The sequence below is a fragment of the Indicator indicator genome, chromosome 7 (assembly GCF_027791375.1).
Source record: "Indicator indicator isolate 239-I01 chromosome 7, UM_Iind_1.1, whole genome shotgun sequence".
NCBI lineage: Eukaryota > Metazoa > Chordata > Aves > Piciformes > Indicatoridae > Indicator > Indicator indicator.
In genome coordinates this window covers 4,949,266-4,967,655 of record NC_072016.1, presented here as the reverse complement: position 1 = coordinate 4,967,655, position 18,390 = coordinate 4,949,266, and the positions used below count along the sequence as shown (strand labels likewise).

The window sequence follows — 18,390 nt, the reverse complement described above, 5'->3', positions numbered from 1 at the left end:
GACCTGGCCAGCCTGACACTTGCCTAGCAGTGGGAGGGGGAAGAAAGAGCCCTGGGGGGGTTGGGTTTACCCTCAGGTGGAAGGAAGGGAAGGATTGGGAAGCCTTTGGGAATTCTGTGAGGGGTTCTGTACACTTTGGGATACTCTTTGTCACTATGCTTTGTAGTTTGTAGTTCTCTGTAGTTTCACCAATTGCTTTTCCATTTAAACTTTCCATCACTCTCCAATCCATTTGTGTGAGTCTCATTCTTTTGTCCCTTTCGGGGCAAGAGACGATCTGTCTGGCCCCAAACCAGCACACTGGTTTGCAGTGGAGATGCAAAAAAGCCAATGCAGGTTGGAGTAGGAAGCATGGGGTTGAAGGGAGATGAACTTAACTGTCAGAGAGCTGCATCCCTGTCTGCATGGTTGGGGAAGAGATATAGGTAGAAGTGCTGCAGTGAAGGGATCCAAGGGGCGGTGTGATATGAGTATGTCACAGTTGAGAAGCCTTAGATTTTGACAACTGAAGGTGCAGTGTATAGCAATGAATGGTGGGAGAAATCAGCAGAGAGGTCTAGAGCAGACTGCTGTCAGTGCTGTGCTACATTATTCTATGACTACACTTGTCTGATTAGATTGAAAAAGCCCAGGGCACAGACTTGCTGCTAATCTGAATGATCCCATCAAGACCCTTTTCTATGTTAAATGCTATGATCAGAAGAATTACTGTTATTTTTTATTTCATTTTACATTGCCCTTCAACCTAGGAAAGTCAAAGAAACCTTAGCACTAAAACTTCCCCACACCATTTTTTCCCCTAGTAATGCACATGCACTTCTTTTGTACATGTGCAATCAGTGCTGCTGATATTAGCAAGGTTCTTATTCTTTTTTTTTTCCACTTTTTCTGCATTGCTTTTAGTGTAGAATCATATTATCCAGCAATGCCTGTCTAAATGTCTTGCTGATAATAGAACAGCAAGTTACCAGAACTTAACAATTATGCACCAGCTTACATAAGTTCAGAATCTGTTTTCTTTGATCCTTTGCCACATGGTGAGCCAATGTATTACAAAAAAAAAAAAAAATTAAAGGCTACAAATCCAGTACTCTTGGATTGGAAAATATTTCTTATGGTTTTTTTTTATTTTTTTTTTTATGTATGTTTGGTTTGGTTTTGTTTTTTTCTTAAGTTATTATTTTTTAGCTAATGGTTTGGAGGGGCTTATTTTGCAGTTTCATCATTTGGCAAGGTTTTAGTGACAATAAATTGTCATTCATTATGCCATGGCAATTTTAAATTAGGTGACATTCCTTGCCTAGGTGATTTTTTAATGCTATCACCTCAAATGAAACTACAGAAATGCCTTTCAAATATGACCATGAAGTAAAAAAAAAAAAAAAAAAAAAAGTATATTTATCTATTGTTCAATTTATTGCTGTATTCTCTGTCTCCTTATCTTCACTGAGCAGTAGTCAATGTTGCTTACTTGAAAAACAGAAAATGATAATTGCTTTACATGATGAAAGTGTCTTTGTTTTCTTTATATCTAGTCCTTTGCAGTATATTTAACTTGACTAAACTGTAATTTTTCTTAGTCTACTTGAATCAGTTGACATTTACATATATGTTGAATTTTGTATGTAAATAGAAAGTTTTGTGGCTTTGAATTTTGAATCATCAAACTCTGGTTTTGTCTTGCAACATGACAGACACTCTCAAACTTTGCAAACAACTACAAAGGAAACAAATGCTTATTCTGATTTTGACCTAAAGTTTTCAGAAATATCTTTACTGCTTGGCTAAGTGTTTAAGCCCTCCAAAGTGAAATGCCTATCTCTTAGTGAGCACAAAACATGCAAATGTGGAAACACTGTAAATTGTCATTTTAGAAACTTACTATTCTATGGCTTTGTAGACTGCTTTGCTTTTTTCCCAACTCCTAGTGTCCTTAATCTCAAGAACAACGTGGCAGCAACCATTTAGTTGAAAGCTAACTACAAATGAAACTCTCTGGTTAGCTAATGAGAAATGCTTGGTAACAGCACATAGGTCCCATCAAAACCACCATTATATCTTTATGTAAGTCAAAGTAAGATGATGATCATACAGACAATGTTTTCAGAGAGTTTATTTAAATATAATAATACTGCACCTATTTTCCACCTAAGCAATAAAAAAATCAGGAAGGCCCTGCCTCAAAGAAATCATTTGCTTACCAGGACAGACAGAGAAGGCAGACTTGCTGGTTTGGGAAATACAGGGGGGGTTGACTACCTTTATATATGTCTATATAATACAGATTTGCTCTCACTTTATGGTCATGGCATTAGGAAGGCTAGGTCATGGATGCTATTGAAGCACAGTTCTTTCGCAAGAATACTTCTTAGAGTAGAGGAAATTCTGCTACTTTAAGACAGCAGTGTGTATACCAAAAGCTTTTGTCATTTTCTAAAGTTTAAGAAGTTGGTATCACTACATCTACTGAAGTACAAAATTAAGTATAATTTTGTTGTCTTTATGATGGTTTCACTTTTTCCTTTTGGTTAGATTTGCAGTGTGGGTTGTTACAGTCCATTTTCAAGTCAGTTAACATGGGTAAGACAATATGTGGAAATGCAAAGAACTGTTTTGGGAAAAATATCTTCCCACTGGTACAGTGAACCTAAAATAAATGAAAGATGTACAAATTAAACCAAAATGGCAACTTCAATCATTACATTGGTATGTTGCTTTTTTTTTTTCAGGGCGCTCCTAAACCGATTGCCATTGAGCCATGCTCAGGAAACAGAGCAGCAGTCCTCACAGTATTTTTATGTCTACCCAGAGGATCATCAGGAGTCCCACCTCCTGGTCAGTCAGGTAAGCCTTGTGGTGGTGAGCATCATGCAATGCAGTCTACTTGGACCCAAGCACCCATGTGAGTCCAAAAGAATGGCAGAGCAGATGGACACAAGGGGGTTACTAAGTCAAGCTGATAAGTTGAGGAATTTCTGTTTGGGATTTGAAGTGGTATCCCAAATCAAAAACTCAATAATCAAACTAGGCTGGTGTACAGCGGCATCTTTAATTTCTGTTTCCTTAAACAGAATGTGTGTTATTCTTCAGCTTTGTTTTTAGGGCAAAGCAATTTTAGATGCAAACACTTCCAGAGGTTTCAGTTCAAGTTGCTAGAAATGAGGCCATATAGGGAATGCCAGTTCAAGCTGACATTCATTGGACTAGTTAACTTCTAGTCAAGTTCCTTTGCTCCATGAATCTCAGTGCTGTGCTGCCCAGGATCTGAGTGAAATGGCTTTTCCAGAATGCCTATTGGATGAAATTTATGATTGTGTGAGTGAACACATCTGCTTCATTAGGAAGGTGTTCACTTTGGAAATGATCCTACCTCGTTTTAAAGCAGCATTTGCACTATCTGAAGGTGCTTGTAGTAATTTATCTGATCTATGCTAGGTTGTTGTTAAAAGCCATTACAGCCATTCTTATAAAATTATTCCTAAACAGGAGTTACCTAAATCCTTTAAATAATTGGTTACAGTGATATGATACAAAACAGTCATGGCAACAAAGTCAAGATAGTAGTGTGGCACATCACAGTTCATCAGCTTGCTTCTTCAGAATTCATTGGAGTTGTTGCCAAGAAGAACACCTTTTTAATGAATAGTATGCTGTGTGGTATGTGCCCACAATGCTCCTAAAACCCCAGAAAATATGCTTTAAGACTAACTTTTATCATTAAGAGCCAAAAAGATATCCTTTTAACCTTCAAAAATCCATTTAAGAGATTAAAAAGTATTGAGTAATGATGATGGGGGCAAACTCAGTTGACTTATGTTGGAAATAAACTCAGCTGAGTGTTCTTTCTTCTTTTGGCTTGATGACTATCTGTTATTTATTTGGTGGTTTTAGTTTTGTTTTGGTTGGTTTTTTTTTTGAGAGGAGGTGGGGGGAGGGGTATATATATTTTTTTTCCCTCTTGAGTTCTGAGATGAAGACTTAGTTCTTAAAATGCTGTTTATGGTTTGGAATATAATTTCTGGAAGTGCTATGAAGTGTTACTGATGCTTTGTCAAAAACATTTCCTGGAAGAAGTATATGACTGTAAGTGCCCTGAAGAGAGCAATGAAGGAGGAAGGATGCTTAGTGTATTCCCTTTTTGTGTTTTAAGGAAATGAAAAAAGAAACAAAAGTGTTTATAGTCATACAATGAGGAAAAACATCCTGAAAGGAAATTAAAAGTAGTTGTTGGAATTGGAGCTGAAATTATATCTTTCTTTTATTTTTTTTCTGTTGTTTTCAAATTTACCTGTGATGTGTATCCTGGCAATAAAAAATGTATTCATCTAGTTATTTCATAATCAGCTTCTATTTACTATATACAGAAGGGGGTTGTTTGGGGTGTTTTTTGTTTGTTTATTTGCTTTTTTTAAGTAATTGCTGTCCTTTGTGTGTAAAATGTGGAGGAAAATAGGCTTTTGCAAGAGCTGTGTTTGACACACAGCAGATGTGTCATCCTGTATGTTTCTCAATCTAGGAGAGAATACCCCTTTTTTACATGGGTTATGTCTTCCTGTTCTGCTCTGTTGATGCCTTCCCTCAGCTTTGCAGGCTTATATTTCAAATGCTGCTCCTCCATTTGTCAGCCATTTCAGAGTTTAAAGTATCTAAAATAATTAGTCCCACAACTTTCACTTTGTTCAGGGTCAAAAGCAAGTAGAAATGGTAGTGGTGTGCAACCTGCTGGTTCAACCATTTGATTATATTGCTGTAATTCAGGAGTTTTTTGTGTGTCTAATGAATTTTGGTACTCATGGATTGCTTTCACTGTATGTAACCATGCATAGTCAAGGCAGAAGCTGTTATGCAAGTTTCTTGGCATTACCTGTAGCTCTACTAATTCACTTCATTCCTGTCCTGCAGCACTACCTGCTGCTTCTTTCCTATGAGCAGATGCTGTGAACTGTGCCAAGCTATTTGAAATGATGTGGAAGCTTTGTGCAGTGGACATATGTTTGCTATGCAGTTGGTTTCCCTTATGTCCTAAGCTAGGTTAAAACAATGATATTTAGGTGAATGGTAGTAGTGAGTTAATTATTTCTTGCCAAGTAATTTTGGGATCTTCTGTTACTTGCATATAACCATTTTCAAGTTCATTGTGATCATTCTAGGATAAATTGGCAATGTGTCAAACATTTGTTTAAATGATAGTGGTTATCAGTTCCCAATGAAAAGACCATGTCTTTCCTATCTTAGATGTATATGTCTGAAATATAGGAAGTAAAGGCTTGTATTGCTCTGCATTATATTTTCTCCCAAATCAGGAAAGCTAATTCTTTCCACAAACAATTAGTTTGTGGTCTACTGGAGTTACTAGGGTTGTAATTCTGTTATTAAGCCCCAAGTTTGATCAAACATGAGTTGTTTTCAAGGTTCACATTAGCAAATATTTTGTTGAAAAATGTCTCTGAACATTAAAAAAAAAATCCAAGAAACCACTGTAAAGGTTACTCTTCCTGCAGCATATGTTCTACATTTCACCTTTATCAGCAGCTGGAAGAGAAGTTGAAATTACAGATGGTGGGCTTTGGACACAAGATTAGGCAAGGCAAAAACTTCTCTAGGAGAGACCACGTCCCAGTGGAGATCTCAGTGCTCTCTACTCCCTGCAGAAAATACTGAGAATTTTAAAGATTTCCAATAGCATTGTTTAATTCTAAATCCTAATCCTACAAATAAACAACTGTTAGGTTGACACAATCAAACTGCTTAAAATTAATAGGTGGTTTAAGATAGTTCTTATACAGATTAGTCATGTAGATTCAGATGAAATATTAAGAAAAAATAATGTATTGTCAAAAAAGAAACACAATTGTGATTCATGTTTTAAAGGGGACTTCTTCAACGAAGGAATTATTTATAGTATTAAACATTCTGAAAAGTCAGTAAGTGTTAGTGTGTAACAGCTTAGGTTAGGTGTAGCATAGTAGACATTAGATTTTCTTCTATCTGTAAGATTTGAAGAGGATCCTAACACTTCAGTTATACTTCTCTAGAGTAGCAACTGGTTTTAAATTTTGGCTGGTGAGCTGATCGGGATCGACACCGGGTCCGCTGTGCCTGCTTTAGGTTCTCTCTCTTTTCGTTTCTTTTCGCGGTTTGCGGGGCGGAAGGACCCTGGCAGAGAGCGACAACCAGCGGTCGTCCTCTCGCGTGCCTGCTCGGGATTGTGACGTCAGCCGCGGGAATGTTTAAAACCCGGCGGGGCTGAGCGCGCGACGCCAGTTTGGCTGGTGAGCTATAGGCTTCTTGCCTGCTTGCACGTGCCAGGTCAGCTGACAGGGTACAGGGGAAAAAACAAACAAACAAACAAACAAAAAAAACAACCTCTCAATAAAACCTCCGATCTCAAGATCTCTTGCCAGCAGGTACCTACCATGGTAACAACTCGGACAAAGGGTGTTAAACACGCAGTAGGTTCCCAGACTGAGTCTCTCTACAAGCATGCTGGTGTTCAGGCTTCTAGCTGCAGCGAGTGTTCGAGCCTGGCACTTGGTGTGGAGGGTGAAGGAGACACCTGTGTCAGGTGTGACCAGGTGAATTGTCTCTTAAATTTGGTAGCTGAGCTGAAGGATGAAGTGGCTGAGCTGAAAGTGGAGGTAGCAAGGCTCAGGACCATATGAGAATGTGAAAGGGAGTTGGATATGTGGGAACAGGCTTTGAAACCCTCTCCAGTTGAGGGGAGCAGTGGAGGATGGATACAGGTCCCTGTCAGGGGAAGCAAACGGAATGCACCCCGACCCTCTTCCCCTCCCCCGCTGCCCTTGAGCAATAACTATGAGACTCTGCAGGCTCAGGGCAATGTGGATGAGAGTATTGTAGAGGAACCAATCAAGGAGATGCCAAAGACGAAGCAGCCCCCCCAAACCTTAAGGACCAGTGCTACAAAGAAAAAGAGAAATGCTATAGTTATTGGAGACTCTCTCTTGAAGGGAACAGAGGGACCCATATGTCGTCCCGACCCATCCCATAGCGAGGTGTGCTGCCTACCTGGGGCCCGGGTGAGGGACATCACCCAAAGGTTACCTAAACTAATCCAGCCCTCTGACTATTACCCATTGCTGGTAATCCAGGCTGGAAGTGAAGAAATTGAAAAGAGCAGCACCAGGAAGATTAAAAAGGAATTTAAGGCCCTTGGGAAATCAATTGACGGGGCAGGAGCTCAAGTGATGTTCTGCTCAGTTCCCTCACCAGCAGTGGTGTACACTGAGAGGAACAGGAAAACCCACACCATCAACAGTTGGCTTAGGAGATGGTGCCAGCAGCGGAATTTTGGCTTCTTTGATCACGGGGCAACTCTTACTGCACCTGACCTGCTGGACCAAGATGGGTTGAATTTATCTAGAAAGGGTAAGAGTGTGCTGGCACTGGGGTTGGCAGGACTCATTGGGAGGGCTTTAAACTAGGTCTGAAGGGGGTGGGTGAGGAAACCAGTCTCCCTGGAGAGGAGGGAGGACCACACAAACTGGTGAAATCAGCAGCCCAGCTGAAGTGCATGTACACCAATGCACGCAGTATGGGCAACAAACAAGAGGAACTGGAACTCTTGGTTCACCAGGAGAACTATGATGTAGTTGCCATCACAGAAACATGGTGGGACGATTCTCACAATTGGAGTACTGCACTGGGGGGTTATAAGCTCTTTAGGAGAGACAGGCAAGGGAGAAGAGGAGGAGGGGTGGCCCTGTATATTAGGGAATCTTTTGATGCCTCAGAACTCGAGGTTGCAGATGAAAGGGTTGAATGCTTATGGGTTAAAATCAGAGGGAGGCCACACAAAACTGACATCCTGGTTGGAGTCTGTTATAGACCACCCAACCAGGACGAGGAGGCCGATGAGATATTCTATAAGCAGCTGGAAGCTGTCTCAAGATCATCAGACCTTGTCCTTGTGGGGGACTTTAACCTACCAGACATCTGCTGGGAACTTAATTCAGCAGAGAGGAGACAGTCCAGAAGGTTCCTAGAGTGCATGGATGACAACTTCCTGATGCAGCTCTTAGGTGAACCTACCAGGGGCAAGGCTCTGCTTGATCTGCTGTTCTCAAATAGAGAAGGGCTGGTGGGAGATGTGATGGTCGGAGGCTGTCTAGGGTGCAGCGACCATGAGATAGTGGAGTTTTCAATATGCAGGGAAATAGGGAGGAGCAGTAACAGAACCCTCACTTTGGACTTTCGGAGGGCAAACTTCAGGTTGTTCAGGCAACTTATTTGGAAAGTTCCCTGGGTAACAGTCCTTAAGAAGAAAGGGGTCCAGGATGGTTGGACCTACTTCAAACAGGGGCTCCTAAAGGCACAGGAACTGGCAGTTCCCACATGCCGTAAGACGAGCCGGCGGGGAAGACGACCGGCCTGGATGAGCAAGGAGCTCCTGAAGGATTTAAGGGAAAAAAAGAGGGTTTATCGCCTTTGGAAAGGGGGGGAGGCAACTAGTGATATGTTTTAGGATGTTGCTAGATCATGTAGAAGAAAAATTAGAGAGGCAAAAGCACAGTTAGAAATTAAACTGGCTGCTTCCGTGAAGGACAACAAAAAGCATTTTTATAAATATATTAATGTTAAAAAGAGGGGCAAGAGGAGCCTCCACTCTTTATTGGACGTGGAGGGTAACATTGTAACTAAGGATGAGGAGAAGGCTGAGATTCTAAATACCTTCTTTGCCTCCATTTTCAACAGTAAGGCAGGAGGACTTCAGGATAACTGGCCTCCTGAGCTGGTCGATGGGGTCAAGGAGCAGTGTTGTACTCCTGAAATCCATGTGGAATTAGTTCGAGACTTGTTGAGTCACTTGGATATTCACAAGTCCATGGGACCTGATGGGATTCATCCTAGGGTGCTGAAAGAGCTGGCAGATGAGCTGGCCAAGCCTCTGTCCATCATTTTCCACCAGTCCTGGCTCACTGGAGAGGTCCCAGAAGACTGGAAACTGGCCAATGTGACACCCATCCACAAGAAGGGATGGACAGAAGAACCTGGGAACTACAGGCCTGTCAGCCTGACCTCAGTGCCAGGGAAAATCATGGAGCAGATTGTCTTGGGGACAATCACTGCATACCTGAAGGATAGCCAAGGAATCAGGCCCAGCCAACATGGATTTAGGAAGGGCAGGTCCTGCCTCACCAACCTGATCTCCTTCTATGACCAGGTGACCAGCCTGGTGGATGTGGGAAAGGCTGTGGATGTAGTCTACCTGGACTTCAGCAAGGCCTTTGACACTGTCCCCCACAGCAAACTCTTGGCCAAGCTGTCAGCCCATGGCTTGGACAGCAGCACTCTGCGCTGGGTTAGGAACTGGCTGGAGGGCAGGACCCAGAGAGTGGTGGTGAATGGTGCCACATCCAGCTGGCAGCCTGTCACTGGTGGTGTCCCCCAGGGATCAGTGCTGGGCCCCATCGTGTTCAATATCTTTATTGATGATCTGGATGAGGGGATTGAGTCCATCATCAGTAAATTTGCAGATGACACCAAGCTGGGAGCAGGTGTTGATCTGTTAGAAGGTAGAAGGGCTCTGCAGAGGGACCTTGACAGGCTGGACAGATGGGCAGAGTCCAACAGGATGGCATTCAACAAATCCAAGTGCTGGGTGCTGCACTTCGGCCACAACAACCCCATGCAGAGCTACAGGCTGGGGTCAGAGTGGCTGGAGAGCAGCCAGGTGGAAAGGGACCTGGGGGTACTGATTGACAGCAGCTGAACATGAGCCAGCAGTGTGCCCAGGTGGCCAAGAGAGCCAATGGCATCCTGGCCTGCATCAGGCATAGTTTGGCCAGCAGGAGCAGGGAGGTCATTGTACCCCTGTACACAGCACTGGTTAGGCCACACCTTGAGTACTGTGTCCAGTTCTGGGCCCCTCAGTTTAGGAAAGATGTTGAATTGCTGGAGCATGTCCAGAGAAGGGCAACGAGGCTGGGGAGAGGCCTTGAGCACAAGCCCTATGAGGAGAGGCTGAGGGAGCTGGGACTGTTTAGCCTTGGAGAAGAGAAGGCTCAGGGGTGACCTCATTGCTGTCTACAACTACCTGAAGGGAGGTTGTAGCCAGGAGGGGGTTGGTCTCTTCTCCCAGGCAACCAGCACCAGAACAAGAGGACACAGTCTCAAGCTGCGCCAGGGGTGGTTTAGGCTGGAGGTGAGGAGAAAGTTCTTCACAGAGAGAGTGGTTGGCCATTGGAATGTGCTGCCCAGGGAGGTGGTGGAGTCACCATCCCTGGAGGTGTTCAAGAAGGGATTGGACGTGGCACTTGGTGCCATGGTTTAGATAGTCATGAGGTTTAGGGTGACAGGTTGGACTCGATGATCTTTGAGGTCTCTTCCAGCCTTCTTGATTCTATGATTCTATGAAATTTTCCTTGGGTTAATGAAGAAATAGTAACCAAATTATAAACTAGGATGACCAATGAAAAACATGAAGTTTAGCAAGGACAAAACCTAAACTTGTCAATTAGAACATGTGGGTTCCTCATTCTTTTTCTGTCTCATTGACTACATTTTTCTTGAGTAATCAGAAAAGAATTTCAGGGTTCAGAAAGAATAGCAATTCTCTCTACAATTCATGGATGGATTAATATGCATGCATCAATGTATGTGCATAATCAGAAAAATCACTTCTTCAGGCAGTTACAGGCAGCTTATAATACACAATGCACATACATGGCTTACAGGTTTTATGACACAGAAGAGTTAGAAAAGCTAGAGATCATCTATTATTGCTGTAGCATCTGACCCCCTGCTTTAAATACCCTAAACTCTTCTCAATATCAAAGGAGATCTGATAATGAGAGCAGCTGCAACCAGATTTCTAGAAAGAAGTAAATTATACATCTCAAAGGTTAATGAATAAAACAAGCTAGGGTAAAAAAATGGAAAAAAAAAGAAAAAGAAAAAAGAAGCTTATAATATATAAATTACTTAATGCAGAAAAAAAGTGCCAATGAATTACCAGCAGTAGAAAGATCAAGAATAACTCCTTCAAGGTCTTCACACAGCTCTGGTGATATATTGGGCAATACAGAAAGAATATCTTGGTAGTGTGATAAATTCTGTTAAGAGAACTGTAATCATGTCATCATCATTATTAATGATACTAAATCCCACCCTTGGAGATGTTGAGATATTGTGCTCTTCAGTTTCTAAACCCCTGACACTCGCAGTGTTCTTGGAGAAGGCCAGTAAATGTGTTAAAGCATAGTGTCATTTGTGAATTATTTACTACTTATGTTACTTTCACATAGCAAAGTTTCCCTATCTACCAAGCAGGTACAAGTGCTAGAGCACCCAGGAAAGCTGCTTCCCTATGAAGACAGTGAGCTGAATTTTCTCTTGAAGGTGTCTGGAGAAGAGTTTCTCTCCATTAAACAAGAGAGCACATCTAACATCCTGATATAGAATCATAGAATCAGTCAGGGTTGGAAGGGACCACAAGGATCATCCAGTTCCAACCCCCCTGCCATGGGCAGGGACACCTCACACTACAGCAGGCTGGCCACAGCCTCATCCAGCCTGGCTGCAAACACCTCCAGGGATGGAGCCTCAACCACCTCCCTGGACAACCCATTCCAGGCTCTCACCACTCTCATGGGGAAGAACTTCCTCACATCCAGCCTGAATCTCCCCACTTCCAGCTTTATTCCATTCCCCCCAGTCCTGTCACTACCTGATAGCCTAAAAAGTCCCTCCCCAGCTTTCTTGTAGTCCCCTTCAGATATTAAAAGGCCACAATAAGGTCACCTGGGAGCCTTCTCTTCTCCAGACTGAACAGCCCCAACTCTTTCAGTCTGTCCTCATAGGAGAGGAGCTCCAGCCCTCTGCTCATCCTGGTGGCCCTTCTCTGGACACGTTCCAGCATCTCCATATCCCTCTTGTAATAGGGGTGCCAGAACTGGACATAGTAGTCCAGGTGGGGTCTCAGCAGAGCTGAGCAGAGGGGGAGAATCACCTCCCTTGACCTGCTGGCTACACTTCTCCTGATGCAGCCCAGGATCTAGTTGGCTTTCTGGGCTGCAAGTGCACACTGACAGCTCCTGTTGAGCTTCTCATCCACCAGCACCCTCAAGTCCCTCTCCTCAGGGCTGCTTTCTAGCCAGTCATCTGTGTGAGGTGAATCTAACATAGAGGTTAGAAACAGGACTTGGAAATGAAAAACTAGAATGAAAGGTAATGTAGTAATTAACAGAACAACCTCAGTGGAAATAATTTTCCAATGGAAGTTGTTGAATATACACCTTGGAAGGGTTCATGTAATATTCTGTTGCTCTAAATATAACTGAAGATAGCATAACTCCATGTTCAGCAGGTCTCTCCATCAGTGCTACCTGAAAGTTGCTCTCTGATATCCTTGGATGAAAACAGAATTTCATGTTATTCTGGCCACACTAACTGTGGCATTCAATCCTACTTAATCAGCAAGCTACAGCAGGATCATAGAATCAATAAAATTATCATGCCATCTGCCTTCCCTGTACTCACCATCATAATGAATAACAACTCATTAAGTGTTCTACAAGACAATTAGTTCTGAATGGGGAGGGGGTATTCAGTTGCTTTCTTGATACTATTTCTAATTTTCTTTGATTAAAATTAATAAGAAAAAAAGGGAATTGTGTAGCATAAGAGGCACATTAACATAAATATGAAATAGCTAATCATTTTTATACAGTATTATGTTTTGTGCTATTGCTCAGTTGTTCTGATCCTTGGAAACAAACCCATATGCAGATCCCAGGATCACAGAATGTTAGGAGTTGGAAGGAATCTCAAAAGATCCATCTAGTCCGGCCCCCCTGCCAGAGCAGAATGGATTGATGGATTCCTTCACCTACCACAGTATGCAGTGAAACAGTTGCAGACATACACCAGGGGAAAGTAATTCCCATGAATCCCTACCTGCTGCCAACACATTCCTTGCTCAGTACCTTCATACTTGCAAAATATGACTTTATATTGATAAAGTCAGCAGGACTAAAAGGATGAGTAAAGATTTTCTTGCAGAAAAATGTTAAAGATGTCGATGAAAATGTACTGTAATTAAGACATACAGAAGATGGTTGAATCTCTTCTGGCTTTTATCATGTTAGAGGGTGTCTATAGAATACTAAAGGAGTGGAAATATGAGATGAGTTAATGAAAAAAAGGTAACCTCAGAATATAAATGGAATTGTAGGTGTTAATTATTATTAAAGGTACATGTTATTAAAGGCCTGTGTGTGCATGCTGAGGGTTCTAGCATTTTCATGTATTCAAAGGGAAAAAAGCAAGGGAAATCAGGGAAACATCTGAATCTGATTCCAAATTATCAACTATATCCATGTGCCCACTGAAAACTTGCTGTCTCAGGGTAGCAGTGAGGCTGAAGAATTGAGGGTGAACCTCAGAGGCTCATTTCAATCTTTGACCCCTTGTTTTCTTAGACATACATATTCTGGTACAGTATTTCACCTCTTTGTAGACGTTTTCTTATACTCAGTAACAGGGTAGAAAAAGGGCTTGAGGCTTGCTTCAGTGTAGGCCAGATCATTAATCATATTTGTCCTTTGTGTGGTCTCAAACTGCAAAACAAAGACTTGAAAGCTCAAGAGCTGCATGTATGGTATAATGTCAGGTAGCCAGTAGAGTGTGAGTTACCTGTTGTGGAATAATGCTCACCCTAAGTACATATTCCATTAACCATTTCTAGACTATTTCATCCAGCATTTTGAAGGTGTATATGGACCAATACAAACAGACCAAAAAAAACCAGCACAGCAGAAGCAGGGAAAAAGAGCTTAATTTAAAGAGGTATTGAAGTTATATTTAAAAAGTTTATTTCTCCTCTCTCTGAATTAGAAGTGGGACTTCTAATTCAGATATATGTGGCAGGCTGTAGTGAAGAAAGACCAAGAGCACTGAATGTTGGGTGAAGCAAAGTGGGAGCAGAGGTACAACTGAGAAGATATTTGTAACCAGTAGGTTGGTTAGACTCCTAAACATATAAACATAGAAGAAAAGAGGAAATCTATGAAAGGATGTAAGCCTAGATAAAGATTAACCTGGTTGCCCATTCATTTGTTTCTTATCCAGTTTATTAGTCCCATCAAATTAATATCTGAGCACAGTACATGTGTATTTAAGTAAACATATTTCTCTGCAGCATCCTGTTCTTTGTCCTGTACCAATCTGCCTGTCTAGACTGAGTGTCATCTCTCCTTCTTTGTCATTTTGGTGAGAAACTGTGGGCTTATTTTCATCATTTGCTGTTTTATTTGCATATGTTTTTATTGATGCACCAAAGAAGCAGATTTTGGATCTGCAATCTAACAATATGGCTTAGAATAAAGTCACATGTAAACAGGGAAAGCATTATAAAAATGCTGAGTAAAAGCAACCTCACTCCACCCATCATTAGTTCATAGTCTCCTATGAACTAATGCAAAAAAACCCCACAATCTTCATTCTCTTAATCTTTTCTGAAGTGCCAACATGCAACTGGAAATAAGCAAAACAATGTTTTACATCCAAACAGTGTGGGTGTCTAGAAGTAGTGCTAAGCTACAGGGACCAGTCAGGCATTTTATCTGGGCCAAAACCAAAGTAGGGTTCACAGTATCATACAATTCACCATTCCTAGAAAACAAAACTGTCTCCAGAAAATATCCTATATCTTCATTATGCAAATGAGGTTTCTGTGATGGAAATCACAAGTGGCAGTTCATGCAGCTCAGCCTGCAAAGATGCATAGCTGTATTAATTTGACCAGAAGCTCTGCAGATAAGATGGTTTCTTTTAAAAGACTCAGTGAGGGACAGGGCTTTTTTTGTTACCTTTATTGTTCAGATTGTGTTAAGATGGAGTTTAAGATTTCTCCAACCTAAGGCATGACTAGAGCATTTTGCATAGAAATGCAACTGTATTGAGGAATATTCTGTATGTTATCAACATGCTGCCAGTGAAATTCTCAAAAAACAGGACAAGGTAAAATTGTGTGAGAAAATCCAAATGGTCTTTGTTAGAGTTTCATGATTCTAACTAAGGCTGAGCTAATTAATATATTAAACAGTAACTTCAAACTGTTGACACCTAGAGAGAGTGGTTTGTCAAGTTGGATGGTTTCAAGAGAAGTAAAATCTGGGGTTCTTTTCAGATAACTGGAGATGCTTAGCAAGTCTTTTAACACTTGGTGGGAACTGGGATCGTCTATTCTGAAGATTATTTTACTGAAGGAATTGTTTTCTTTTAAATAGTAAGGCCTATTTTTAGAGTGACTGTTTTCTCCTTCATTCCATTCTTCTGTGCTGCATCAACTGAGGGAATAGGCTGTGTTTATAGTATTGACACTGAAAAGAACAGTGATATGTGGCAGATGGTGCTGATGATTACTTGAAAAATATTTATGGCAGTAGCAAAAACGGAGTAGATAATAAGACCCAGTAGCCACCATCATTCCTTCTCCAGCCCAAACCTTAAAGCAGTTATTTTTGCAACCTTCAGGGTAAAAATCTACCTGAAAAGCACTGAGATTCTTAACATAGTAAGCCTTGTAAGTGATGAAGAATGAGGTGGGTATTGATTTTTGTTTTCTGGTCTTTTAAAGAATTTTAGGTGGCTCTGTTATGAATTAGTGTCTACATTATTCTAGGCATAGACATTTGAGTCCTTTATATTCTGAAGGACTTGTTTGAAAAGGATGTCAACACTTTAATATGAAGACAATGGAGGGTAATGTTAGCAAGGTGTCTTCCACAAGTCATTGATTGGGAAACTGCACCCAAAAAAATAAACAAAAAATAAAAGAAAAAAAGTGAGGGGAGGAGAGGTTTACAACTTTTATTACTGGATTTCCTTTCCTAGATGGACTCAATAAAAAGAAACATATTAATAGAAACTATTCAATACCATAGACAATTAGTCATTGTTCAAACCCAAACTGTGACTGTTCCTCCAGAGTGCTGGAAGTAGGCTGTTTTTACTAGGATTTTTTTTGTTGTTGTCTTTGTGGGGGATTGTTTTGGTTGTGTGGTGGTGGGTTTTATTTTGGGGAGTTTTACAGCTTTAATTGCATAGAGGTATCTGAAAAAAATCATCTGACAGGGCTGTAAAAGCTCTGAATACCATAAAATGTAGCTGCAGTTGTGTGTATCTCCACTGTTCATGGAGGTTGTCTGAGCCATTGTCAGGTTGTGACCAGATGGTGATTTGATTTCCTCTCCCCAGTCATCATGGGTTATAGAGGCAATGATGGATATTCATAATCCTAATCTTCTGACTGTGAACAGGTGCACTAGAACCCAACTCTTCAGATCAGAGGCTCTATCCTGGAAAGAAACATCATCCTTCAACCATACCTACCTGCTGACTATCAGCTGAAGTACTCAGAGGTTATCTTTTTTATTTTGATGTGATTTTGTCATGTATAATATTTTAACACAGCAACTGTATTTCTTTTCCACCACCTTTTTTTGCCAGATTTAGGCAAATAGGGTCTGCTTTAAACATGTTCTTCAGTCTTCTGAACACCTTTGTAGCACTGCCCTAGTTTCGGCTTTAGTTCAGCTTTTTTTGCCTTGCATAGCCAGGTTGTACTCAGAGCACCACATGAAGTCCCATCTGGTGTTGCCCAATGGCACTAACATTTCCTTGCTGTATCCCATTTAAGTTTTTAAAAACTATTTTCCTCCCTTCCAACTCGGTCTTTCTCTGGCCAATTTCTTACATCCCTGCCCTTCTTCTCCTCCTCAAACAGTGAACTTTCACTGTGTGTTTCTACTTGTTCTCAAAATACATAACTTTGAATTTTGCACTGTTACATCTGAGTGCCTTTAGATTCCTTGAGGTCATGCATCTCTTTCTGCATTGTATTCTACTCCTTCTCTTTACTTATGATACATAGCAGTGTTTGTCATGATTGGATGTCAGCAACATCCTCCTACTTTTATGCCAAGCCTTTTAATGAAAATATTAAAGTTTAAAGTTTTATTCTTATTGTCACGCTGCCTTCTTCCTCTTCAACACTATCGCTTTTTTCCTCTTCATGCAACTGTTCATTCTCTGTAACTCCTGTACTAATCTCTTTTCTGTTTTGTCTGTTGATGATTTCACAGTATAAGATTTTAGAAATCTAGAAAATCTTCTGCATGTTCTTGTCCAGAAAATCAATTAACTTACTGTAGAAAATTATCGGGTTGGTCTGGCACAATCTTTAGTGAAATGTTGATGTATTTTTGACCTATTTTCCATTTACCAGCCTTTAATTATTTTTTATTGTCAAGTATCATATAACTGAGTCTGATTAATATATCAGTAAAAAAAGAAGCTTCTCTGGAATCTAGACAATGTTTAATAGAAAATTTAAATTTACTGTTCTCAATTATATGCTACTGCATACCATATGTATATGCCACATGTTTTTCTGTAGATGTAGAAAAGGGCAGGTTTCTAGAAGTGATTTTAGAAGTAATTTGTCCCTTGAAAGGTTTGCCTGAGATCTAAAGGAGCCAGGGCCTCGTGCTCCCTACCTTGTCAGTTGGCAGAGACAGCCAGTGGGCTCCATGTGAACAGATGGGGAACTGCTGTCCTTTATATTTTGGCCCCTTTTTACTTGCAGCACCAATTTCTTCTCCGGTTTCACTTTCTCTAAGCAAAGTGGTAGCTTATAGAACTAGGTCTTGTTTCCCTTTTTTGTAGGCTGTGAAATCCTATATCTCTGTTACTGCATGTTATGGATGTTATGTTTCTATTCCCTTCTCCCTTCCGTCTCCTCTCCCTTCCGTCTCCTCTCCCTTCCGTCTCCTCTCCCTTCCGTCTCCTCTCCCTTCCGTCTCCTCTCCCTTCCGTCTCCTCTCCCTTCCGTCTCCTCTCCCTTCCGTCTCCTCTCCCTTCCGTCTCCTCTCCCTTCCGTCTCCTCTCCCTTCCGTCTCCTCTCCCTTCCGTCTCCTCTCCCTTCCGTCTCCTCTCCCTTCCGTCTCCTCTCCCTTCCGTCTCCTCTCCCTTCTCTTCCCTTTCTTTTTGCTTATTCTGTGATCAAGAAGACACAGGCTTATTAGAGTTTGGAAAGTCAGAGTAAAATTGAAAGGACAAACCAAGTAATTCATGAATAGGAAGAAAAAATGTTCTGTGGAGTCATGTCTTCAGATTTGATTGTATCGCAGGCAGACCCTTAGGCACTGTGCAAGGCTAAGCTTTCCTTAGTTGAAAGAAATTGTAATGTGTTTTTCTTTTGACATGAACTATACAGATGTCAACAAAGAGAAAGCTAAACCAAAACAACCCAGATAAGTGATAACAACAACTAACAAACATATGAAGTTCTCACTTGAGAATTTTTCTGAGTTTCTATGGCATTTATGTAACTTTAAAGAGATATCTCATGGGGGCTAAAACCCA

The 18,390-nt window shown here is 41.2% G+C and overlaps 1 protein-coding gene across 1 annotated transcript in view; it reads left to right on the top strand.

Moving 5' to 3' along the window:
- ATRNL1 (attractin like 1) overlaps nucleotides 1-18,390 on the top strand; it is a 538,433-nt gene that overhangs the window by 477,107 nt on the left and 42,936 nt on the right. Inside the window, exon 28 of the mRNA XM_054382173.1 lies at nucleotides 2,730-2,844. Coding sequence (XP_054238148.1) covers nucleotides 2,730-2,844 — 115 coding nt within the window. The remainder of the gene's footprint in view (nucleotides 1-2,729; nucleotides 2,845-18,390) is intronic.